The sequence below is a fragment of the Globicephala melas genome, chromosome 6 (genome assembly GCF_963455315.2).
Source record: "Globicephala melas chromosome 6, mGloMel1.2, whole genome shotgun sequence".
In the NCBI taxonomy this organism is placed as follows: domain Eukaryota; kingdom Metazoa; phylum Chordata; class Mammalia; order Artiodactyla; family Delphinidae; genus Globicephala; species Globicephala melas.
The window spans coordinates 22,092,654-22,120,599 of NC_083319.1; the positions used below are offsets into that span (position 1 = coordinate 22,092,654).

The following is a 27,946-nucleotide window of genomic DNA, read 5'->3' on the forward strand; positions in this document are numbered from 1 at the left end:
TTTCACTGTGACTCTCACGGAACAAGATCTTCATACTCAAACTACCGGGCACTTAACACTGTCTGCATTCCAGGAGCTCTATTCAGGGATTTCTAATTCAGGTTGACATACAGGTAGTTAGAAAAGGAATTTATACCCCTTCCTCAATCCCCCATTTCTGTCCTGTGATGACAACCACAACTACTACTACTACTACTACTACTACTAGAGCATAAATATGATGAAGCCAACACCATCATGCATTTTTAATACCTTCACCTGATACAGTGTCAAAATTTCTCTCTAAGTGTTTATTATAAGAAAAAATAAGTATGGTCTAGCCCATTCCTATGAGTACAACACTGTACTCACCTTGGGATAATCCAATTCAAAGAATGTTTCCAAGTTGTTGATTAGGTTAGGATCTATTCCTTTCAGTGGTTTCAGAAGAGACACCCCTGGGAGCTTGCTATATGGTTGTTTGTCTGTTGCCTTCTTGTTTAGGTGTAATCGGCTAAAAAGCAAATGATACATATATTAACGTACATTTCTGGAGACTATATTAGGGCCAAGTCTATATAAAGCATGTATCAAGCTACCAATAAATTACTGAATTTCTTTTTAATTGGCATCTTTCGAAAGGGATATCTGAAAATGAAAGAAAGTAGAACCAGGTAAGCTTCCAGTTGAGGAAAACCAGAACTAAACAGAGTGAATGAATGTTCCAGCGAAGGCTGAAGCTTAAGACTGCTGTTTACTGCTGTACTCTCAGAGCCCAGAACAGTGCTAGGCCTGGAGCAGGCATTCAATAAATACCGGCTGAAGAAACAAATGACAATGTTAGCCCACACATTAACTGCCCTTCCTCCCAAATCGTCATCAAGGTGGCCAAAGAACTATAAACATAGCAGGGAAAAAAACAACAACCCTATTTGCACCAGAAAAATATGGAAGAGGAACCAGAAAAATTTGAGAAATTTCTGTAACAAACAGTCCACACAACCACTGATTGAAAGAACTACCAAGCCAGCCTGCCTGGCAAGCAAGAAAATGGGATATCTATCAGGACTCCCAATGCTCACCATCTCTGAATGGCAGGGATGGAATAGAGGGAAATTGAAGGTAAGAAAAAAAATCTCAGTGATGACAGAAATGCCTATTACGGACACTAGAAGATATACCAGTGCCACCAAATCACAGAGAAGTTGGCCAAGGTTCTCAGCGCTGCTCCATCCCATGGGGAATGAGCTCCTAATGGGGGAAGCCATGCCAATTAGAGAAGAGAGAACGTGCCCCAGTTCATGTCAGGTTGTCACGATAAAGAGAGGAGATGCCCTTCAGCAGAGTGCTGAAGTTTCTAAAGCAAGTCACCAGAGGCGTCTTCCCTTCTTCTCATTAGCAAGTCTCCAAGCACTCAACAGTAATTAGAGTCTGGGACAATCACGGGGCCAACTGCAAGATATTTTAAGACACAATTCTTCCACATTTTAACATCTCTGAGATCAATGGCATCTTATAGTTGCTGGCAGCCAGATGGCGGCCCGGACTTAATAGCATGAAAACCAACCCTTCCAGAAGATCAAGAAAACGCCAGTATCAATGCATAGTGAAATATACTATTCATCTATGAATGATTTCTGGAAGTACACCAGTACCATCATCCACAGAAGTTAGCCACAGGCTCACTCCCCTAATTAAGGCAGGGGTGTGCTGCAGCAAACATCTCATGTTTCAGATAAGGCCATAAGCAGGGGTCTCCAACCCCCCCCCACCCCCCACCACCCCGTCCGAGGCCCGTTAGGAACCAGGCCGCACAGCAGGAGGTGAGCAATGGGCAAGTAAAGCTTCGTCTGCGGCTTCCCATCGCTCGCATTACCGCCTGAACCATCCCCTCCCCCACCCACGATCCGTGGAATAATTGTCTTCCACCCGTCCCTGATGCCAAAAAGGTTGGGGACAGCTGCCAGAATGCATCTTTACGGAAAGAAAAGCAGGCTACTACCTACAATGGAAAAAAATTTAAACCAACCAAAAATTTAAAGAACAGTGTGGTCTCAATTTTTCATCCATAACATCAAACGCCAGAAAATAATGAGTACCATCTACAGCAGTGCTGTTCAGTGTGGCAGTGGTCCACAAGTTGCTTTTTACTGGCCAATGATGAAAGAAATGGAGAGCAAGCACTTAGAAACTTTTACAGCAGTTTGACATTGCCATGCCATCCAAGCATATGGTCAGTCATTTATTTTCACTGTAGTTTACTAAAGTATCAATCCATGACAGATTGGAAAACTTTTCAAGAACTGATCCTTTGCCACAGATAGTTTGGAAAATATTGATCTACAGAGTTCATCTAGAGGGCTGGAAAGAGGTAAAACCATGATCTAAAATTTATATAACCGCAAATATGACAACTATTCCATTTCTAACAAAATAGTAGACTAGATGTCTGGAGAAATCCACCCAGTACAGAACATCTAGATTGCCAGAAGGAAAAGTTTATGTTATATATTTAATTGGTTGAAACAGTTATGTATCCACATGGTTCAAATCACTAAAAATATTAAGAGGTTCATATAAAAAAGTCCCCCTGTCACTCCTGTCCCACATCTGTCTTGTTGCCATCACCACCTCCCCAGCATTATTAGTTTCTTACTTATCTTTCCAGAGATTTAAAAAAATGCATATTCAAGCCAAAACATACACACACGAAATTCTTACATAATATTCATAATTTTCTCTCCTCCTTCTTAATACAAGCACACTAAAAGTATGTTTTTAAATATATGACTAAACTGTTAGAAATAAAAGGAAAGCGTCCCAAGTCAGAAATGAGGAGAAACCCCTGAGTGAGTGGTGCTGGAGACAATACTTGCACTGGGACCATCTGTTGGTCCCTAGTGACCTAGAAATGGTGACAAGCCTGAGACAGGAATGATAGTAAATCTGTCTGAAGAACCTTGAATAAATATGGAATCTCTTACAGGCAAAGTAGAAAACTTCTGGACCACAGAGGGAAGATGGGGATGCTGCCTATCTTGGATTTAGTCCGAAGCAAAATGGAACAAAAGCAAAAAGGCTCCCTGGAGAACACCTAACCACGCGGGTTTGGAACCCAGAACGCCAACTATAGGTGTTGCTTGAAAAAAACCTAAGAGATGGAACAAGAGAGACCGTCATATGTGACCACGAATATATGAAAAGAACTACACAACGTCTAGAAATGAAAATGGCAATCACTGACATCAGAAACTCAATAGACAGGTCATAGTGAAGTTGCATACACACAGTTCAAAAGACAACTGGAGAACTGGAATCTAGATCTGAAGAAATTATCCAGAATGCAGCACAGAGAGAATGAGAGGCAACGACATTGAAATCATGAAAGGGTTTGAGACATGGAGGCTAGAATAAGAAGTCAAAATCACAGTAATTTTTATCTACTGGTCCCACTGTATGCTCATTAAGTGCTATTAAACTGTAACAAAACATGCATGTGAGGTGATGACCAATTATGGAAAAACCTAACACACTGCATTTGGCGAGGCTTTAGATGAAAAACAATGTTAATTTAAACTGTGCTAAACAGTGTAGCGTTGATCCTGTTTTTCCCTTCTTCCCTTTGTCTTCATTAAGACATTTTACTTTAAATGCTAATATAGATATACCTCCTATCCTTTCATATCAAGAATGCAGCATTTTATCAAAGATAGGCTGACCTGCCAAACAACAATGAAGCCCTCTCCAGGTTTACAGTGAAGCGAATTGATGATAAGTACTATATCTGAAATTTCTACTCAAAATCATTATAAGCGCAACTATATCACAGGACCTTTAAAAAAATTCTCATTTGTGCCTCCTCCCAGTAACTGTCTATCTATGTATCTAGTCCTCTCCCTCCCTTCCCCCCACCACCTCTCTAACATACAAACACACACACAATTTTCCCTCCACACCCTAAGGGGTCATCTTGTAGTTTGCCCCCTAGCATCCAAGTATCCTACTTTGGAGAGTATTGTTTTGACTTATGTAATACAACGGACATAGCCCCTTGCTACAAATTACTTGAAATGCTTATCAAAAAAAAAAAGAATATCCGGGGCTTCCCTGGTGGCGCAGTGGTTGAGAGTCCATCTGCCGATGCAGGGGACGTGGGTTCGTGCCCCAGTCCGGGAAGATCCCACATGCCGCGGAGCGGCTGGGCTGGTGAGCCATGGCCGCTGAGCCTGTGCTCCGCAACGGGAGAGGCCACAGCAGTGAGAGGCCCGCGTACCGCAAAAAAAAAAAAATAATAATAATAATATCCATTAAGTCAACACGCGCACGCACACACACACAATCACATAGCACTCTGCTGTGCACACAGTGGTGCTCCGTAACTACTCACCGTTCCCTTCCTGAACAAATCTATTCTGAGCCCAAATGTACACTAGGCATCATCCTATGCACTGGTGATACCATGATAAACAGACGGACTCCATACCGTCAAGGAGCTGTGGTTTAACGGGGGAGGCGCCCACATACAGAAGCTCTTCTCCTTTTAAAACTCCTAGAGAGGCCAACAGAGCCATGCTCTAGAGCAAGAATACCTACCTGAACTCTGCCTGCCACACAGACATGATGCCGATGGGTACCTTGGCCATGGCCAGTGTGTTGTAAACTAATTTGTAGTTTCCAAATTATGAACAACAGCCCATGTGCCTGGAGTCTCAAAAGTGGCTTGAATGGTGAAGTCCCCCAGTGGGCCTGTTTCATGAGTGTCTCTGACAGGGTCTTGCAAGGTTTCCTGGTTTCAAAGCAGCTTTTATTTAAGTATCTCAGGTCAGGGTTTCTGCATTACCTAGGTGGCATGAGCATGAGCTTACTGCCCTGACACCTTGCACAGGATTTCCCGTGGGTGCCCGTTTCCAACCCTACCTTGATCAGGTAACTTGCTTTCTTGCAGGATCCTGGGTACAGCACTTTCTCCGTTTCAGCTGCTACACTGGGAATCCACTTCTACTTTCCCATCGTGCATTTGGCTTGAAGCCTTGACCTTTTTGTAGGGGAGCCAGGGAGTACTTTTTCTTGATACGTAACCCATATAGTAAAGTCACGTGTAAGTACACAGCTCAGTGAATTTTCTCAAAGTGAAATACTCATGGAACCAGTACCCAGCTCAAGAAACAGAGTCTTACCAGAACCCCAGAAGCTCATGAATGTGCCTTTCTACTAACTACCCTCTCCTCAAGGTAACCACATCCTGACTTCAAACACCACAGACTAATTCTGCTGGCTTTAAAATGTATCTAAATGGGACCCCATAGGACATACTCTTTTGTGTCTGGCTTCTTTTACTTTACACCATGTTTGTGACCGTCATCCTTGTTGGTACCGTTAGTTATAGTTCATTCAGTCTCACAACTGCATAGTATTCCTTGTATTAATATACCACACTTTATCTACTTCCTGTTGATGGACTTCTGGGTTGTTTCCAGCTTCGGGTTATCACAAATGGTCTGCGACTTTGTCTCTGACTTTACAGAAGTATAAAAACCCCTGACTTCCCCTCTCTCACACCTCAGGACTTCAACTTTTGGACAATATGAAGAAGCAGGAACTGGATTTACTCTCCCACCTGAAACAAACTAACAAAAAAAGCAGACAAAAAATAGGAAATGTTTTTTTAAGATACTGAATATCAGGTAGAGAAGTGATTCCTAAGATATGAAAAACGAAATGAGGCGAGTCCTCCAATTGCCTCAGCTTACTATTCTGAGACAATTTCCAGGCCAGGAGACTCCTGGTTTTTTTTTTAAACGTTTAGTATACAAAATGCCCACAGGCAGAAATCACAACTTACTGGACCATTCATTCCACAGCCTCAGAATCTGCATTTTTACAAACATCTCAAATGATTCTGATGCAGGCTAGCGGTGAACCACACTTGAAGACACACTACAGTAGGCTGTCAAGTCTCTAGGGTCCAACACAATAGCATGTTCACAAGTTTAAAAAATGTTAAATAAATGAAGAGTAAAAAATGTTGGCTAAATAGAGCTGGAAGGTATGGTTAGTCTAGAGATGAAAACATGGGAGTCACCCACAGTTTGGTAAGTACATAAGCTCTCCCAGGTGGAGCATGCCATTAGCAGGTGGCCACAAATCAATATACTAATATTACAGAACCAGTAATGCATGAGGGAGACCAAGAGTGAGTGACCAGGACAGTAGAAAGAGAGCCAGGAAGAAAGTGAAGTCACAGAAGGGTTTATTTGGCTGGGCTGTTTTCTTTTTGAAAGGGTTCAAGAAAGAAAAACATTGAATGCTGTCGAGAGCACAAGATAAGAACTGAAATGTCCACTGGATTGAAAAGTCCACAGAACTGAAATGTCCACTAGAATGTGTGAACACTGGTGACCTCAGAGTACTCTGGGCAAGGGGCAGGTAGATAAAAATGGTTAAGAAGCAAATGAATGAGAGGTGAGCTGCGATAACAGTGAATAAACACTAGTTTCTCCTGCAACCTGACAGTGAAAAAGAGCCAAAGAGTAGCTAGATGGAGAAGCGTTTTTCAGTTTAATTTTTAATTATTTTTAGTTTTTAATCCTTGAGTATATACGGTCAGGGGAAAGAGCTAGTCAAAAGGTAAATAGAGAAAAAATAAAAATAATTAATGGCATGATAGGATCCACAGTGCGAAGTAGGAGTGAAGGTAAATGTGACAAGAATGAAGGTAAAATGGTGAAGATTTAGAAGAGGTGCTGCCAGTCATGGGTGTCAGAGCTATAAACAGAAACAAAGTATTGCCAGATACCAGCGTAGGCTTAGCTGAGATTTGAGACCATGAATGTGTAGTAGTACCAATCCACGTGGCTGCGTGATTACCTCTGCAAGATTCTGAAAGTTGAGAAGCTGTAAATTATGAGATGGATACCGGATAACAGGGCAGACTGATGATATGAGGGAAGGCAAGGGGCAAGATAACGAAGTGATGAATTGTAATGGAGAATTAAGTGAAACCAAAGAGGTAAGCAGGTAGAGGCCACACCTGTGGATAAATTGCCTAGAGCAGTTGTTCTCAGCCTTGACTGTACATGAAAATCACCTAGGGAGTTTTTTTTTGAAAATTCCTGATGCCCAGACCAAATAAATCTGAATCTCCTGAATTGAGACCCAGGCAGCAGCATGCTTTTTTTTTTTAAAAAAAAAAAAAACCTTCCCAGTGACTCCAAAGTGCAAAGTTGAGACCCACGGACCTAGGAAGGCTAGATTACTGTAAGAACAGAAGAGGGCTGAGATGGAAACTCTCAGAAAGGTCAGCAGTTATGGGATGGATGGAAAACAAGGAGCCTGTAAGGAGCCATACAAGTGGCACGAGAATGGGGAAGGGTTGTAGAAGAGAGAAAGTAGGGGCTCTCCCCCTAGTGAGCTAAATGTTGCCAGTTATCAGAAACGTAAGATTCATAGCAACTGGAGAAATTCCTATACAGATTACCCTATCCGTATGGACTACTTCTGGGGTTATTTTTAGGTTATCACTGGCAGTGTATATAGCATACTGGTTTAAGAGCCAGGGCTGGAGCGCAACTGTCTGGATTTCTGTACCAGCTTCACAGCTAACTCTCTGTGTATCCTTGGGCAAGGTACTTCCTTATCTCAAGTTGTTGTTGTTGTTGTTTAAAGTGTGAATAACAGTACCTACCTCATAAAGTATTGATAGTTGTGAGAAACAGATAAGATTAAGCCACAAAGTAAACATTCGGTGATAGCTATCACTGGTAATTTTTTTCAAAAACTGCTAATTTTAAGGACATTTTACACTAAATGTAACTTCTCTGAATTACCATAGTTCTGATAAGAGATTTAGAGATACCAAACATTGATGCAACATATAAACAAAAAGGAAGGACTGGAAATTCATAGATTTAAAGATTATTTCATATATATTTAAAGATTAGGGGGCTTCCCTGGTGGTGCAGTGGTTGAGAGTCCGCCTGCCGATGCAGGGGACGCGGGTTCGTGCCCCGGTCCGGGAGGATCCCACATGCCATGGAGCGGCTGGGCCCGTGAGCCATGACCGCTGAGCCTGCGCGCCCAGAGCCTGTACTCCACAATGGGAGAGGCCACAACAGTGAGAGGCCCGCGTACCGCAAAAAAAAAAAAAAAAAGATTAGACCATTATGTGGGTTTTCTTTTTTTTTTTTAACATCTTCATTGGAGTATAATTGCTTTACAATGTCGTTAGTTTCTGCCGTATAACAAAGTGAATCAGCTATACATATACATATATCCCTATATCCCCTCCCTCTTGCATCTCTCTCCCTCTCACCCTCCCTATCCCACCCCTCTAGGTGGTCACAAAGCTTGGTTTTCTTTTTAAACATAAAGTCAACTCTTATGTATTAAGAAAGATTAAAGGGGGAAAAGGGAATCATCAAAAGTCTCAAATCATGGTTAAAACAGAATAAGTCAAAATATGGGATAAAACATTTAATGTAAAGTTTAAATTATATCCAGTATTTAAGCTAAAATTGTATTCAAGGTTTAAATTACACTCAAAATTTAGGAACCAATTTAAAGTTCTATAGGCGTCATCCAAATGTATAAAAACAATGCAAGTATGAGAGTGAGAGGCATTAAATGTCACAAATTATTATTGCCCAAAAATGACCTGTTACTGTTTTATTAGGTGAGCTCTCCTTTAAGACTATTAAATGGGTTCTCAGTTGGGCAGAGGTGCTGCATAATCCTGGCTTCTCGAAATCCCTCCATCCTCAGAGCCTGGCTCAAAGTGTTGGATTCTGTAGCCACATGAATCCCCCCCTTCCCTTGGCTCTGCTGGAGGGAGAGACTGTCACCCTCAGAGCTGAGAGGCGGAGGCAAGATAATTGCCACAATGCTGCACGTACAATGTACAAAGCAACTACTGGTCACTATGTAATTCAATCAATACCACCGTCTCTCATGAAGATATTTTCAGGCATTCCAAAGTGGACAGTATTCTGTTTTGTTGACCATTAAATCACCACACCTAACACAGTTCCCAAAGCAAAGACTACAATGCAGCCTTCCTCCCGGGGGTCCAGGCCTGAGAGAAAGCCCCTCCCCGCAGCCCCTAATACCCGGCAAGCTCTCAGTCAGTGGCAGCATGTCCAGGCACCAGGACCAGCAGATCCACAGTCTGGGATTTTAATACTTTCCTTAGTTCTCTTGAAACAGAATCTCCCCATCTAACATGTATGTCCATTTGATTTTCAGAAATTTGATTTTATTACATTTTCAGGAACACATTAGGTAAAAGAGGAATGAACCTCTTATATACTAGCCAGTGGTTTTGATTGGCTTCATTTTTGAAGAATAAAATGATCCTGAAACTAAGGGAGCAACTGGGGAAGACAAGAAAGCGGGGTAAATTTTCAATATGTCTCATTTTCCCAAGGAATTATTTCTAAATTACACTTGAAGTTGAGAGCTGGAGTCAAAAGAAAAAAAGAAAATCGAATTCATGTAATTAAGGCATGTCACTGTCAAAGACAGGGAGGGGCAGATGCTCACAGCAAGCTGCCGCAGGGCTGTACCCGCCAGCTGCAAGGACAGGGAACAGAAGGGTAGGTACCATCTGAGGCGCTTTCTCAGAGTAAGAGTCACTTCAGTCTAAAAGGTCACGAGAGATGAATCACGAGCAAGAAAGACAGGCCTTCAGGGTCCTGCTTTCCGTTGAGAGCTAGAAGGACATCTATTCAGGGAACGCTTCAAAGAACTCCAAGGGATGCTAAGGAGTATTCCGGAATATTCTGCTGGGGTTATGGCTGCTTTGGCCTGATGAATCTTCATGGCCTCTCTGCCTAAGGGTTTTCAACTTGTGAGCTGATAGGATGGCCTTGTTTTTCCTCGTTGATTTTTATTTCCTAACATCTCAGTCTCTAAAATTGTTACTGTCCTTTCCGTCATTTTAGTTGTTTTATCTTTCAAACCTTTAGTCTCCCCTACTCAACAGTTTATTTAATGGTTTGCACCATTTTAAAATGACTGATTGTACAGTTTTGTATTCGAATTGAGTTTTGGGTGGCAGGGGGGCCTGGAATGAGGGGAAACTTCTGGGAGAGGGCTGGCTATGCTCGTCCCCTTCTGTCAGCCCCTTGCAGCAATCTTAAGACAGCGCTACACCTCCCAGAAGTGAGGCACAAGAATCTCCCTAGAAGCTTCTAAGGGAGAAGATAGATTCCTTGAGGGCAAAGTTCACCTTGCTCAACAGTCCCAGACTGTGCTGTGCAATTCAGCTGAACCAACTTATCTGACATTAGGAATTTTCTCCTCTGCTCCGTGCCATCAAGGCTGTTAATGTTTCATGTAAAATTAAGTTGATTGCTTGATCAGCAGATCCCCTACTTCATATAGTCCATGCCAGCAATTCTCAATGATAAAAGCCTTCTGTTGTTGTCGTTAGCTATGATTGTGCCCTGGAAGCCTGTTACTGTGTTTAATAATCAGTATGTGTCATGACTAATGTTACTTCCATATCGCACTTATCTTGTCAAAAATGGTACTGCAGCAAAATGGGCTTCATCAGCAACACAAAGCATACCTGGTGCAACATTAACTTTGTAGACACAAGATTCCCCAGAGGACACGGAACAACCAATAGTGAGTTAGCTTTATAGGAAAACACAAACTATTTCCAATGGACAACAGACTTGTACACTACAAAACACGAAAGATTCCATCACCATAAAAAACAAAGAGGAGATCTTTATTAATTTTGCTCCCCCTCCCTCCCCAAAAAACTCCACTCACTCACCCTTTGGTGACAAGAGTCAGCCCTAGTGTATGGGAAATAAATAGATCAAGGTATTTTGCTAACAGCAACTAATGGCTTTGCAATTTCCCAAAGGGCAGATCTAAGTGTAAAGATTATGATGGCACCATAGGTATTCCCTTTGGAAAACCGTGGGGGGAAAATTCAAATCTAACAAATAATTTGTGGGTTATTACGTTATTGATACGGCCTGTTTCTATTTGAACCACGATTAGTTAGAAATAGTGAGATAAAGATTCCATTTGGTCCAATTAATTTCATTAAAGACCATGGCCACTGAATGCATCCCAAATTCTGTCCATCTACCTCAAATCACAATGGCCAAATGACACTAAGTTAATGAGTGAGCAAGAATCCCACCATTACTACTGGAAAAAATTCAAAGATCATTCATTCGACATGCAATAATTGAGTGCCAAGTAGCACTGAAGATACAATAGTAAGACACCTCCTTAAGGCAAGGATATACAATGGAGAAAAGACAGTCTCTTCAATAAGTGGTGCTGGGAAAACTGGACAACTACATGTAAAAGAATGAAATTAGAACAATCCCTAACACCATGCACAAAAATAAACTCAAAATGGATTAAAGACCTAAATGTAAGACTGGACACTATAAAACTCTTAGAGGAAAACATAGGAAGAATACTGTCTGACATAAATCACATCAAGATCTTTTTTGACCCACCTTGTAGAGTAATAGAAATAAAAACAAAAATAAACAAATGGGACCTAATGAAACTTAAAAGCTTTTGCACAGCAAAGGAAACTATAATCAAGAAGAAAAGACAACCCTCAGAGTGGGAGAAAATATTTGCCAAAGAATCTACGGACAGTGGATTAATCTCCAAATATATAAACAGCTCATGCAGCTCAATATTAAAAAAACAAACAACCCAATCAAAAAATGGGCAGAAGACCTAAATAGACATTTCTCCAAAGAAGACATACAGATGGCCAAGAAGCACATGAAAAGCTGCTCAACATCACTAATTATTAGAGAAATGCAAATCAAAACTACAATGAGGTATCACCTCACACCGGTTAGAATGGGCATCATCAGAAAATCTGCAAATAAATGCTGGAGAGGGTGTGGAGAAAAGGGAGCCCTCTTGCACTGTTGCTGGGAATGTAAATTGATACAGCCACTATGGAGAACAGTATGGAGGCCCCTTAAAAAACTAAAAATAGAATTACCATATGACCCAGCAATCCCACTACTGGGCATATACCCAGACAAAACCATAATACAAAAAGACACATTCTGTGACTTCCCTGGTGGTACAGTGGTTAAGAATCTGCCTGCCAATGCAGGCGACATGGGTTCAAGCCTTGGACAGGAAGATCCCACATGCTGCAGAGCAACTAAGCCCTTGCACCACGACTACTGAGCCTGTGCTCTAGAGCCCGCGTGCCACAACTACTGAAGCCTGCGCACCTAGGGCCCATGCTCTGCAACAAGAGAAGCCACCGCAATGAGAAGCCCGTGCACTGCAACAAAGAGTAGCCCCCGCTCACCACAACTAGAGAAAGCCTGCACACAGCAACAAAGACCCAACTCAGCCAAAAATAAATAAATTAATTAAAAAAAAAAAGACACATGCACCCCAATGTTCACTGCAGCACTATTTACAATAGCCAGGTCATGGAAGCAACCTAAATGTCCATCAACAGACAAATGGATAAAGAAGATGTGGTACATATATACAATGGAATATTACTCAGCTATAAAAAGGAATGAAACTGGGTCATTTGTAGAGACATGGATGGATCTAGAGACTGTCATAGAGAGTGAAGTAAGTCAGAAAGAGAAAAATATCGTATCTTAACGCATATATGTGGAATGCAGAAAAATGGTGCAGATGAACCGGTTTGCAAGGCAGAAATAGAGACACAGATGTAGAGAACAAACATAGATACCAAGGGGGGAGAGTGAGGGCAGGTGATGGTGGTGGGATGAATTGGGAGATTGGGATTGACATATATACACTAATGTGTATAAAATAGATAACTAATAAGAATAGGCTGTATAAAAAATAAATAAACATGTAAAAAAAAAAAAGACACCTCCTTACCCTCAAAAGCTTATAATCTAAGTGGGGAAAGAGACAACGGAACACCTATTTGTTTAGATGGGTAAATTCAAGATACTGTGGAAGGACATAGAGGGGGTGCCAATTCCAATAAAGAGCTAAAGTTGACAATAACTTGAATGAGTAGGAGTTAGTAAAACAAAAAGGAAAGAGGGAGAGAAGGGGAAGAAAAGGAAGGAAAGAGAATTCTAAAGAAAATGACATTGCATATTCAAGGAAGGCCAGTAATTCAGTGTTGCTGGAGAAACAGGCACAGGGGATGGCTCAGCTCCTACAGAACTATACATGTCTTGTTAAGGAATCTGAATTTTAACCTGAAGGCAATGGGGAACCATGGTAAGATTTTAAGCACATGATCCAAGATTACTGCACCAGAAAGATTAGGTTACAATAAGAAAAATAAAGTAGATAAGGAGCAAAGCTGTAGGTAAAGATAGCAGAGAGTAGAGAGAGTTCAATAATCTAGGGCAGAGATAACGTGTACTGAACTAATAATGTAGGTAGGAAAAGGGAGGAATGATGAATCAAGAGAATCATCACTAAATATTAAAACTCAATTACAATTTCCTTTTTGCTTTTTAAAGCTATCATAATATAGTCCAATTCTGTATCTACCCCAGGCTCAGGTTCAAGGGGCTCAATTGCCTTATTCGTGCACCCAAAAGTGGTTCTGATAGCAATGACCCTGACTGACCAACATCTGTCCAAAGTCCAAGTACATCCTCAGGAATAAACCCAGAAAATAAGTTCTCAATTTACATTCTACTAAGGCTCAGAACATCAATGTATTAATGAATTTAAGGCCAAAAAAAAATCATATTATCTAAAAATAACATTTGAAATGCTAAAATTCACATTAAAAACACAATTACTTTCTAACAGGAAGTTTATCACAGTTATCCTGATAGTGAGTATTTAAACTCCATTCAAAAGCTGTGCAGCAGGTATAAAAGTTGTTATACTAGAAAAATTAGGAAAGGCAGAATTAACTTGAGAAAAAGTCTTCAGGAAAAGGACCTCTGCTTTAGTAGAAGGCAGTTAATATTTATGGATACAAGAAGTATTTCCACCATACCCTGGCACCTCCAGTCAATTAATAGAAAAGATAAAGCCTAACACTAAACATTAGGATACCATGTGTAGAGGGGAGAAAATGATAAATCCAAGGAGGGAGAGGGATGGGGGAGTGAGAGGAGAAAAAAGCAAGGTGTCTTGCTTAGATACTCTTACCTAGCAGTATGGCTCCTAAGGGCTAAACAGGGAAGAAAACAGCAGCCCCCAAGCTATCAAACCACACTAGCTCTCAAAAAAGGAAAAAAATCCATAAAGATCACTTAACCAACTCCGCCTACAGAGGATATAATCATTAGTGTTTTTGTTGTTGTTATGTTTTGTTTTGTTTTGTTTTAGGAAAAATAATCTTCAAAATAAGAGCCCTGAATTTCAAATGCTCTAATCTGAATGTTATCTTTAACATTATAGGGAAATTCCCTGGTGGTCCAGTGGTTAGGAGTCGTCGCTTTCACTACCACGGGCCTGGGGTTCAATCCCTGGTCAGGGAACTGAGATCCCACAAGCCATGGCGGCGCGAGGGGGAGACATTATAGGCAAAATCCCACAAATGTCTGCCATCTAAAATATGTTATGAAATGATTGGGCATCAGTCGATACTAAATCTGGAAAGGAGCAAAGCAGTAGGTAGAGATACCAGTGAGCAGAAAATATTGAAAATAATGGTTCTCTAGTTTATAAATCATCTCAATTTTTTAAATTGTAGGCATATAGGAATTGTAAGATATTTATGAAATTGGAGCAAAAAGTTTCATTGAACAATTGTTCACTGTATTAATCACATTCAGCTCCATTTTTAAAATACAGTCCAATACTTAGCTCTTTATCTCATTTTAAGAAGTTACAATACAATAGAACATTGAATCTAAATTATCTAGATACCATTACACACTGTATTTAATTTTGAAAAAATAACCACTGGTTTTAAAAAAGAATGTTTTATCGTTTTTCTCAGCAATTTCACTACAATGTTTGTATTACTTAAACATTTTTAAACATTAGTAGCTCACAGATTATGCTCCTTAATCTGATGACCAGATATGGAGCCATATAAGGTTTTGAAAATAGGCTCCATTTCCACCAGTTGCAGGCACAAGGTTTTAGGAGAGGACCAATATATGATTATTTTATTTATACTTTACCTCACTTAAAAAGGATTTGAGAGGACACAGAACACCTGTTCAGAAAATATATTCTTCAATAAAATACAGAATGCTTAGCACAATATTTTAACCAAAATATCATTGCCAATGTTCTTTAACCTTGCTTGTCAAACTGTGGAGATTATCAAATTTGCAATTTTACTAAATACAGAAGAGAGGAGAGGACAAAACCTTAGGGCTCTGCTTGAAAACAACTCATTAAATTGGGAAGTATCTTTACTTCAGTAAGAAAGGAATCAAATCAAACACGTAAATAATTTTGATGGTGGGATGAGATGAAAGGAACTTAATTTTTAAAAAGGCAAGATTTAATTTATACATAAATTAAGCTGTTGATTATTTACTTTATGTTCAGTTATCCATTTCAGAAAGACAGAAGATTCCTACTCATCTGTTATAAACTAATTGCATTTTCTCTATTCTATTTTCACATAACTTTTCTGAATCCTGTTACTGTCAATATAAACGGTAACTCTATGGGGCATTGGAAAAGAAATACAAAGACTACAGTATCTTAACTAAGCTAAAGTTTGTACTAGTCTCAAAAACTAGAAGTATTTTAAGTAAAAAAGTATTTAAGAAAATTCTGCAGTTTATCATGAAGCACAAAATAACTTAAAACTATTCTGGAGTTGTCACAGTCTAAGAGTATAAACTTCCCCAGATGGTTATTTGAAGTATTAAGCTACATCACCAGTGTGAAAGAAGTGTGGCTTTATCATTATGTATACATCATAGAGGGAAGGGGATCCATCATGGTCCTATGTTGAAAGAAGTCAACTTTCTTCAAATCAAGCTGTGAATTTAACAATTCCAATTTAAATACAAGATTACTTAGAGTCTGAAAAAAAAAAAAGGTTCTAAAGTTCAGTTTAAAATAAAAATGTATAAAAAGTTAAAAATTTGCATAAGAATAAGGAGGGGCTGGCCTCGCCAGTAATACGGTAATAAAGGTAATAATACTTCATTCATTAAAACAGTGGATACTGGTACACTTTGTAAGGGTAAAGTGTAAAAAAAGAATCTAAGAAAACTCAAAATACTAAACGAAAAACATACTTACTATATAATAGTTGGGGGAAATGGAGAAGATAAAAAATTTTACCAGTCAGGAAAAAAAAAAAAAAGACTTGACTACCTAAAACACACAGGTACACACTTTTTCTCCATGTTAAATACATGTACAAAGTTGAAAGACAAAACAAAACAGAAACAAGACAAAACAAAAAAAAAACAAGGTGGGCAAAAACTGCAACATATCACAGAAGAACAATCTTCCTATTAAAAAGATTAACACAGCAATACATTGCAGCACAAGCAAAAGACTGAGTATGAAATTTACAACTAAATGTAACTAGTATTAAATATATGAAAAACATTCAATGGAACTAGTAATTAAAGAAATGAAAATAAAAAACAGAAAACAGTAAAAAGCCTGATACTTAGTAAGGGGAAATGGGGACCATCATACAATGTTACAAGGACTATGAATAGATACAACCTTCCTATAGGGCAATATGTAACAAAGTTTAAAATGTGCACCACTTCTGGCCCAATAATTCCTCTTTCAGAATGTAAACTAAGGAGATCATCTCTCAAAGATGTAAGCATATGAATTCATCACCATGTTGTTTGTAATCTTGACAAATTGAAAATAAACTAAATGCCCATCAATAATAACAATGAATACATATTAGTACCTCATAAACAAAAATGTCATACATCTATTAAAAATGATGGAGAGATCATAAATTTATTTTATTTTTTTAATTATTTATTTATTTTTTGGCTGCGTTGGTCTTTGTTGCAGTGCACGGGCTTCTCACTGAGGTGGCTTGTTGCGGAGAACAGGCTATAGGTGCGTGAGCTTCAGTAGTTGTGGCACGCAGGCTCAGTAGTTGTGGCTCACGGGGTCTAAAGCGCAAGCTCAGTAGTTGTGGCACATGGGCTTAGTTGCTCTACGGCATGTGGGATCTTACCCAACCAGGGCTCGAATCCATGTCCCCTGCATTGGCAGGCTGACTCTTAGCTACTGCGCCACCAGGGAAGTCCCTCATATGTTTATTGACATGAGAAAATTACTCAAGATATTTTACATGGATGCTCCATGTGAGCAGGGCCCTGGATGTATTGTTCTTCAATCTTATTTCCAGCACCTAGAACAGTGCCTTGTATATACAAAAGAGCTTCCCAGAAAGTATTTATTAAATAGATGAATTTTGAGGCTGGTGAAAGAACAACCATAATATGGTTCCTTTCTCTCTCCCTCCTTACCTCCCTCCCTTCCTTTCCCTCCCCCCCACAGAAATATAATTGGAACGATAGTCACAAAAGGTTGACAGGTAATGGAGTTTTGGTGTGTGTGTTGAACTTTCTTCTTTCTTCCTCTCCATACTGTCTAAATGCTCTATATAGTAAGCATGTCTTATTTTTAAATTGGAAAAAGTGACAGAATTGTTTTTTAAGAACTCATATATTTAAAATGAACTCCAGAATGTTCAGTGCCTACAGCTCACAAACTCCAAAACCTAAGACCAACAGTGTCCAAGAAGCATTTTTCTTTAATCTTCAAAGAAATATCAGTATGCCTTGTACAATGTAGCATCTTTCTCCAGTACCAGGAAATGCCACACTATACTAATAAAATGCAGCATTTCCAAAAGGAAAAAGCACACTTTTTCTGTAGTGAAAAGGAAAAAAAACTATAAGTAATTAATTTCTTAAAGTTCTCCCCTCTCTTCTACTAACATATACCCTATTCTAATGGGTGGTAAAGATCACTATGCACCATCATCTTTTGGGGGGGCTAAAAATCCAGTGAATCCAAGAGTAATGCGCTCTATGCCAATTCTTTCATATCCTCATGAAGGCTTCCTTCATTTTAAAGACAGTTGAACAATTGAAATATCAAAAGTAGCTACACACTCTATGTCATATTCATCCATTACCCGGGTTTATTTTATTCATAGTCTTTATCACTATCTGAAATAACCTTATTCGGAATTTTATTATCTGTCTCTCCCTTCTGGAATGTAAGATCTTTGAGGACAGGAATTCTGTCGTGCTCGTCACTGTGTCCCCAGTGAAAGGCATCTAATGAAAAGGGGGGGGGGCACATCTAAACAAGGTAATAAATAAGGAATTGGGAAAAAAAAAAAAAAAGGAAAGAAAACCACACTGAAATGTACAAGCTGACATGACTCAAGGCTACAACGCCAGCTCTGACATTTGGTGGACATTTTTCAAGGTGGACAGGTGCTTCACACCTATCTAAGGACACAGAGCTCTTCCAGGAAGAAGAAAATCCACAGGGAGGTCTCCAGGTGGCTGTGTGCAGCTCACCGAAGGGTGAAAACGATCATCACCATAATAGAAACGTGGCCCAGGTCGAGGGAAAAAAACCAAAACAAAACACAATACACCATACATCTTGGCCCAGATGAAAAATCACACGAATCCCCAACACAATCAAACCAAGCAAGCAACCTTCCGCCTGACACGTAAAAAGAGCATAGTCTCCTTTCCCCTGGCAGTGCAGTTGCCTGAAGCCCAGCCATTCCCTCACTCGCCACTTTTCTCTTCCAATGAACCCCCCGCCCCAGCTGATGCACAGGGAGAGGGAATGGGAGGAAGAGTCTGAGAATTAGCTTTCTCCACCCCCATCCGATCCCAATCCCCTCCAAAGAGAAATTCCTCCCACCCTCGCCTGTCCCCAGGCCTCGACCCCCGCCACGGGATCCTCCAGCTGCCCCTCACTCACGTGTAGATGATGGCCATGAAATGCATCAGCCACAGCACCAAGAAGAGGACGAACCCGAAGACGGCCATTCCCTCCAGCGCCAGGTCCAGCAGCGCCATCCCCCGGCCTGGCCCGCTCCGGCCGCCGCAGCGGACAGCGCTCCCGAAGAGGACAGGGTGGGCGCCCGGCGCGGGGTCGCAGAAGTGGAGAGAAAGGTGGCGAGAGGAAGGGGCGGAGGGGGGTGGGGGCGGAAGGGGCGGGCAGGGCCTGCGCGCCCCCGCCCGCGCGCACTCGCTGGCGCGCTGGCCTCGGCGCGCTCGCGGATGCAGGCGTTGCGGTGGCCGGACGCAGTGGGCAGGGCGGCCGTGGCCCCGCGCTCCGGCTCGCCTCTCCACCCCCTCGCGGCCGCCGGCTGGATCCCAAACGCCTGCGCCGCCGCCGCCGCCGCCCCGCCGCCTAGCCGCCTCCCCGCCGCCTCGCCGCCTCCCCGCCGCCTCGCCGCTGGGCTCCGGGCAGCGCAGCTCTGTGCCCTCCTTTGCAGCCGCAACTCCGCGTACTAATCGAAACCGCCGGCTTGTGCCCAGACTCCCCGGCGCACCCAGCCCCGCCCCGGCCCTCCGGAGCCACGGCCTCCACCACCCCCCCCCCCCCGCCTCCGAAGGGCGGTGCGCGCCGCTCCTCTCCGCCCACCCTGCCGCCCTCGCGCCGGTGGCGTCACTCTCGTGAGCGCGCCCCTGGGAGACTTCTCCCCAGGACGCAGGCAGGGTTTTCCCCCACCTACGGGCTCAGGCCTCCACCCACCTCTCAGTGACCGGTGGAGGCTACCAGGGCGGCCAGCACTGCAGCCCTAGGCCGGCCTCCGTCGGCGGAGCGGGTCCCTGTATCCAACTCGGAGAACACTTTCCCTTTGTCCGGTTCTGGTGTTCCAGGGCGCCCCAGGAAAAGACCTGGGGTTCCAGGCAGACCCCGAGTTGTCTCGCAGTCCAACTTCCAACGCTGGTTTCGCAGCCGCTGCGCCGGGCATTACTCGGAGCGGCTCAGGCCCTCCTCCAAGACACGTTCCTGGGCGCCAGGGTGTCCCATGGCCTTCCTCCCTCGCTGGTTCTAATGCTGTGGAGTCTTGGATCACAACGGACCGAGAGTAAAACAATCTCCTTGTGCTTCGCAGATCTCTAAACACCTTAGAGGCAGCGTGTAACATAAAAGAAATTCTCAAACTCAGAATGTAAAGAATCAGTTAATACTGAAGTCCTCAAAGACTACTCCTGCCCAATACTGTAGCCATAGGGGGGTACTGAGCGCTTGAAATGTGGCTGGTAGGAATAGATGTATTGCGAATGTAAATCATACACCTGATACCGAAGACCACCTCATTTATTTTATATTGATTACATGTTGAAACAATATTTTGATATACTGAGTTAAATTATTTAAATTATTTCACTGTCTTTGCTGTTGTTTTACTTTTTAAATTTGGTTAGCTACTAGAAAATTTAAAATTACACGGGGGATAGCACTGCTCTAAAATGGAAAGAAATGGCATTTTGGATAGTAAGGTAATTTAGTGTTTATCTTAATTTTAAATCAGTCCAGGGAGATGAGTTAATCTAGTACTAAATGTTTCTGTTTGTTTCTTCAGCCTAGATGAGTTTATATAGTTTCTCTATTGTTTTATGTTTAGATGATGTTTATTCAAGTGATTTCCTTTTAAATAATCCATGACCTCCCTTGAGAGATTTCAGAATGGAATTCAATTTTGAAAAGAAGTTGTTTATTTTATTATTGTTATTTATTATAGCTAATATTGATCGAATGAGCTACCTCAATCTATAAGTAAATGATAAACTACAATCAGAAAAGAGTTTAAATTAATATCTATACTGAGAACCAATCCTGGATTTGCTATACCCTTTGTTTTACCTGGTTAAAGTCAGTAAGAAAGAACAGGGCTTAGAAACCAAACTTCCATTGTTGAGAGTTACTGGTTGATAAATTAAAGTTATAGCCCAATAGTATATTAACATGGAAATAACACTACAAGTGGAAATTTTAAAACATCACTATTTTAGTTAATCAATTCTAAGACATACTTTTTAAGAAACATTTCATTTTAACATTTCTGAAATGGAAATGCATCTCACAGTCAACGGCATCTTACAACTAATTGGTAGATTTTTTTTTCTTAATCGTATATAAAATAATACTGCAATTAATGTACTTTAAGATTTGATGAACTATGTCAATTGGTCAATTTAAGCATTTTGTTGTATTCTACATTTCTCCAAATGGTTTTTGGAACCTTACAACAAAGGATTTTATACAGTATGATCAATGACTTGGAAAAGGAGGCCAAAGAAAGTTGAAAGAACCCGATATTCTTAACAGTTAACAGAACTCCTCTGATTGAGTATAATCAGTAGATAATAGATCAGCTATGTTGTACTTGAGCCTAGTTAAACTTGGTCTGTCCAAACTTGGTTGATGAGTTTAAAGTAGCAGCTTTAGAATGTGCAATCCTAACATTCTATAGATATAGAATATTCTATAGATATAGACATCTATATTCTATAGATATAGTATAAGTGTAAATTTTTTCCATGTAGCACAGCAGCATAGGAGTCTAGCAAAGACCCTGTCCACCAATCTCACTTTTGGCATTTAACATTGTTTTGCTTGTTTGTCTAAAGGGCTCTCCTCAAATTCTACCAAGTTCAGGGCCTCTGACTTTTTCCAGTGGCAATCTAGTAACATTAGTATATATTAGAATTCATACATTTTAAGAAGGAATGTTTTTAGAGGTAAACAAAAGCCAAATTTGACTGTCATTTAATGGCCCTAGATAGTTTAGTTATAAAACCTTAACCAGAAAAGGATGCAAAATGTCTGGTTCAAACCAAGTAGTTGGAACACATTTTCAGTTTGAACCAAATCCAAGCCAAAATAATTGTAGCTGATTCCAACTGAAACTGAAATGAAATTATATTGGTTCTAGTCACATGTCCCAGAAAAGACAAGAGTGGAGGCTGGGAGAACACAGGTACATAAGGTACCTCAGAGAAATGAAACAAACTTTGGCAAGTTGATACTCTGTTACACTGTGCCCCAAATGCCTATATATAAAAGTTAGTTTTACGTTTTTTAAAGTTGTAATATTTTCAATAATCAGGATTCTTTTTTTTAAAGATGTATTTTATTTTTTAATTAAGTAATTAATTAATATTTACCTGCATTGGGTCTTCCTTGTGCTGTGCACAGGCTTTCTCTAGTTGCGGCGAGCTGGGGCTATTCTTCATTGCAGTGCGCGGGCTTCTCATTGTGGTCAGTGGCTTCTCTTGTTGCAGAGTATGGGCTCTAGGCACACAGGCTTCAGTAGTTGTGGTTCGTGGGCTCAGTAGTTGTGGCTCGTGGTCTCTAGAGTGCAGGCTCAGTAGTTGTGGCACATGGGCTTAGCTGCTCTGTGGCATGTGGAATCTTCCTGGACCAGGGATCGAACCCCCATCCCCTGCGTTGGCAGGCAGATTCTTAACCACTGTGCCACCAGGGAAGTCTAATAATCAGGATTCTTGATTTGGATTGCGTCTAAGAAAAACATCATCTTTAGTGAGATTTCTAGAAAAATCAAGTTTAAAAGGTGACACAAAGCCTATATACAGAAAAAAGACTAAAAGAAATTACACCAGACAATTATGAGTACTTATCTTTGAGGAATGAAAAGGGTTGATTTTTTAAAATCTACCCGTTTATAGTGTTGACTTTCTATAATGAGCATTACTGTTTCCATGAAGAAAAATGACCATTTTCTATTTTACAAATGAGTTATCAATGATGAAAAATCATGTAGAAATTTTTCATAATTTAAAAAAAAATTACAAGTGATACAGTCACTTTGGAAGATAGTTTGGCATTTACTTACAAAACTAAACATACTCTTACCATACAATCCAGCATCACACTCCTTGCTGTTTAGCCAAATGAATTGAAAACATATCCATACAAAAACCTGCACACGGATGTTTATAGCAGCTTTATTCCTAATTGCCAAAACTTGGAAGCAACCAAGATGTCCTTCTGTAGATGAATGGATAAATCCATTGTCTGGTACATCCAGACAATGGAATATTATTCAATGCTAAGAAGAAATAAATTATCAAGTCATGAAAGACATGGAGGAAACTTAAAGGCATATTCCTAAGTAAAAGAAGCCAATCTGAAAAGGCTACATACTGTATGATTCCAATTATATGACATTCTGGAGAAGTCAAAACTATGGAGACAGTAAAAATGTCAGTGGTTGCCAGAAGGGAGAGAGGGAGGGATGAATAGGCAGGTCACAGAGGATTTTTAGGGCAGTAAAACTATTCTGTATGATACTATTCAATATAATGGTAGATACATGTACTATACATTTGTCCAAAACCATAGAACGTACAACATCAAGAGTGAACCCTGGGGCTTCCCTGGTGGCGCAGTGGTTGAGAGTCCGCCTGCCGATGCAGGGGACACGGGTTCGTGCCCTGGTTCGGGAAGATCCCACATGCCACGGAGCAGCTGGGCCCGTGAGCCATGGCCGCTGAGCCTGCGCGTCCGGAGCCTGTGCTCCGCAACGGGAGAGGCCACACAGTGAGAGGCCCGCGTACTGAAAAAAAAAAAAAATCTAAAAGAGTGAACCCTAATGTAAACTGTGGACTTTGGGTGACTGTGATGTGTCAATGTAGGTTCATCAGCTGTAACAAATATACCACTCTGGGGCAGGATGTTGACAGTGGGGGAAGCTGTGCGTATGTTGGGCAGGGAGTATATGGGAACTGTATTTTCTGCTCAGTTTTACTGTGAACCTAAAGCTGCTTTAAAAATAGTCTTTTTTTTTTTTTTTTTTTTTGCGGTACGCGGGCCTCTCACTGCCGTGGCCTCTCCCGTTGTGAAGCACAGGCTCCGGACGCGCAGGCCCAGCGGCCACGGCTCACGGGCCCAGCCGCTCCACGGCATGCGGGATCCTCCCGTACCGGGGTATGAACCCGCGTCCTCCCCTGCATCGGCAGGCGGACTCCCAACCACTGCGCCACCAGGGAAGCCCCAGTCTATTTTTTGAAAAAAATAAGTGAGTGCTCCATTTGAAGTACTGGAAATGTTATAAGTGTCTGAATTAGTGAGATAAAGTAGTTTGTCATCAGATCCCAGGGCTTTCCACCTTCTAGGCACTCAAATATTTGTTGAACAAGTGAATTAGTTTATTTAAACTGATCTACACTGAGAGAAGTCACTAGAAAAATTGTTCAACTTTCTCCTTTGTTTGCAAATACTTTAAATATGTTTTTTTTCTCTGTGGAAAACAAATACACATTAACTACTCATAACCCTCCTTCAGATTATAAAATTAGACCACAGAGTTAGAGTGAGTGAAAGTAACTACATATTAGTTCACCTAATCACAACCTGAAGACCTGCTCCAGAGCCTATGCTCTACCTGACATAGTACAGCATCATTTTTATGTCAATATTGGACATACAGTTGACCCTTGAACAATAGGGCTCCACTTATATGCAGATTTTTTTTCAGTAAATACTACTACAATACTACGTGATCCGAGGTTGGTTGAATGTGGCTAATGTGTTATTTTTAAAAGACAGGTATATTGTAAATTTTCAGCCCTTATAAAAACTTCTTTAAAATGTAAAAAATGATCCTCTAGAAATTGGGTAAGTTTGAAGTTTCAAAAACAAAGTTAGAATCAATTGATCTGAAATTTGTTGTGCTAATGCCCAAAGAAACAATTTAATTCTTGTCATTTTTTTCCCCTAAGCATGTTTGAAATTAGTAGAAAAATGCCTTATCTACTTATCAGTTCAGGTGCTTAACCTACAGTGGTTTTTTTACCCATTAAATGGTAACTTTGTAAAGGCCTTCAGATCCTCAGATACTATATCACTATGAATAGACTTCAAGTGTACAAAGGTTCTAGGCAAATTGTCAGTTCAAGGCCTGATCTTGATAAACCACTGGTATAGTGTGTTTGTATGTATAGGTGTGGTCCAGGGGAGTGCCTAGAGTTTACTAGAGTTCGTTTCATTCTCAGCTGTTTTGCTAGCTCATATCCAAAGGACTAATTAAAATGTTTTACCTCATACTCATTTCTTTTCAAATTTCATACTTGATTTTGTTTTAATCCATAGTGTGCTAGGTTGAAGCACTGATGTTCATTCCTAAAGGAAGCTAAATTCTAAAGATTTCCAAATGTGTCCCATGTAAGTATCAATCATTTTCTTTTTCAAAATGTTTTTGAAATTGCTTTCTTTTTAGATAGATATTCATGACTCAATTCAATTTATTTATTAAAGTTTATAATGTCAAAACTTTCACCTAGGCTCTGCGTGTGTGTGTGTGTGTGTGTGTGTTAACAAACTTCGTAGATTTATTGGAGAATGAGAAAGAGACAGAGACTGAGACTGTAATACAGTCCTCCCTTGGTATCAGTGGGTGATTATCTCCAGGACCCCCTCAGACACCAAAATCCACAAATGCTCAAGTCCCTTATATAAAATGACATAGTATTTGCATATAACCTAAGCACTATAGGTATGTATTATATAAGCATATAATCCTGTATACTTGAAATCATCTCTAGATTACTTATAATATCTAATACAATGTAAATGCTATGTAAATAGTTGCCAGGACATGCAGCAAATTCAAGTTTTGCTTTTTGGAACTTTCTAGAATTTTTTTTCAAATATTTTCTCTTCTGGGTTTGAATTCCAGCTGATTGAATCCATGGACTCAGAACCCACGGTTATGGAGGGCCAACTGTCTTTACTGAACACAAGAACATAAGTTATGTGCCAGGCAAATTTTAAAATATTAACTTGACTTTCACAAATGTCATGAGATATATAATTGGAAGCCAAAAAGATAAAGTTATGCATCTGATAAGGAGGGAGCTGGAGTTTGGACCCAGGTCTATCAGACTCCAAAGCCAACGCTCCTTATATTAAAATGTACAATATTAAGTTAATTTAAACAAAGTATAGTAGATAATCAATCCTCAAAGTTCAGATCACAAAGTAAATTTTGGTTTAGCATTATTTAGTTTGATAACCAATACTCTGTAGAAGGCAATTTCAACATCTGAGACATAGGAAAGTGTATTTAAAATAGACCATATATTTCATGCTAAGATGCACTAAACATCTTACTCTTTACCACATCCTTTACTTCAATTAAGAGGAATTTCACGAAATATACCATCATTTCAGAACAATTCATCTAAGAGAGTAAACAACAAGTAGAAGAATTTAAAAGATCAGAAAAATGACAATAAAATCTGTTTCTCATTTCATAGTATTAACAACAATATAATTAAATGTGAGTTTAACTTTTACTAAGGAACAAAGGCTGTGGAGATAACCTACATCTTTGGAGTTTAGGATCTCTTCAAAATACTTTCTATCTGAAGAAAGCTTTGAGGATACACTGTAGACTATCAGTTAAGCACATACATACATTGTGAATGTCAAACTGGCTGGGTTTGAATTCCAGTTCTACCATTTACCACCTATATGACCTGTGTTGTGAGGACTAAAGTTAACATATATAAAATATTCAGAACAGTTGCAGACATGTGTAAATTTTTTGAAACTTTTATTATTATTCCTTAACAGAGAGCATTCCTTCATTCTAATTTCATCTAGATCACTAACTTATTTTCTCAATTTCTTCCTTTACTGTTTTTACCTATGAAAAATAAAATTAACTATACTTAAAAGAATTTTTTTTAAAGCAAATCGGTTTCTCTGTAGCAGAAGCATCAACACTCAATTTTTGCTTATAACACAAACCAGGATATCCTTTAGATCTCATCTTTTTGCTAACATAACTGGTTTATTCAGTCAGAAACAAATGCAATTAGATGATAATTGTATAGAATAGGAATAATATCATAAAATAGTAAAGAGCAAACCAAGATACTTTTATTCCGTAAGAAAAATAAATTTCAGGCCTTGAAATAAAATATTCTATACAAGCAAAGCATAAGATTTAAAAGGTATTTAGATACACATGGGGTCTTCTGACATGTAAGAAACAATGATATTGAGTGTTAATATTATTTTTGGTAATAAATACCTTAAAAATACTTAGAATAAAATGCATCAGGATATCAGGATTAACAGAAAGCAGTTTTCAGAGTCTAGTTTACATGACATTTTTTTTTAGCTCTGAATTGGTTAAAAAAAAAAAGGAACATCTGCATGAATGAGACCAAACTAACAATGAATTTGTGAAGAAGATGAGCCCTCCACCCAGTCTAATAATTTAATTGTTCAGAAAACATACCAGATTATTTTTAAGGCTTTATTTCATTGTGGGTATAAATTTGAAGCATTATCTTAAATATGAAGAAGCATGAAACAGTTCACTGGACAATTCAGGGTAACAGAAACAACTCTTGGGGGTTTTCTATATTAAGCTCATCCTTAAATTCAATTGCCCATTTTAATTATTTTGAGATGATTTGGGCTTGGGAGTCATCATTAATGGTTAGTTGCTACAATGGAAAATATTGAGCAAAATTAGTTGAACAGACTGTTAAAATGACAAAGCAAACAAATGAATGGCTTTCCTATCCAGTTATTTCTTTTCCTTTATTCCTCAGCAAATATCAAAAGAAACTGTTCCAGGAGCACATTGTTCTCATGCTTTGGATACAAAGTTAAAAGTGATATAATCCTTTTTCAGGAGATATTCCCAGTTGGCTATGGAAGATAAACACAAGAACAGATCATTGTAATGCAATGTAATTGAGTACTGATAAAGAGGGATGAGGAGAATTGTGTGGGAGTTGGGAATAACCATTTTAACCACTTTTATTTAGAAAAGTCTAGAAAGACTTCATGGAGAAGTCCTAGGTCCTGAAGAAAGAGTAAGAGTGAGAAGAAACCAGAATGTTTCCTTTGGTTACTTTTTGAATCTAAACAACTGAACAATCTGAGGGAGGATGATGGGAGGTAGCCAGAAAACAGTCCAAATGGACACAACTTGAAAAACAGTTGACCTTAGTTAACTGCTAAATTGATTGATATATGATTGAAAATCCAATTATCTTGAGTG

At 39.9% G+C, this 27,946-nt stretch overlaps 1 protein-coding gene across 1 annotated transcript in view; it reads right to left on the reverse strand.

Moving 5' to 3' along the window:
• UGCG (UDP-glucose ceramide glucosyltransferase) overlaps positions 1 to 19,107 on the reverse strand; it is a 36,282-nt gene extending 17,175 nt beyond the window's left edge. Inside the window, exons 1-2 of the mRNA XM_030859015.3 lie at positions 18,865 to 19,107; positions 352 to 493 (exon numbers count right to left, since the gene is read on the reverse strand). Of these exons, the coding sequence (XP_030714875.1) occupies positions 352 to 493; positions 18,865 to 18,962 (240 nt within the window). The 5' untranslated portion in view covers positions 18,963 to 19,107. The remainder of the gene's footprint in view (positions 1 to 351; positions 494 to 18,864) is intronic.
• Positions 19,108 to 27,946: the final 8,839 nt, after the last annotated feature.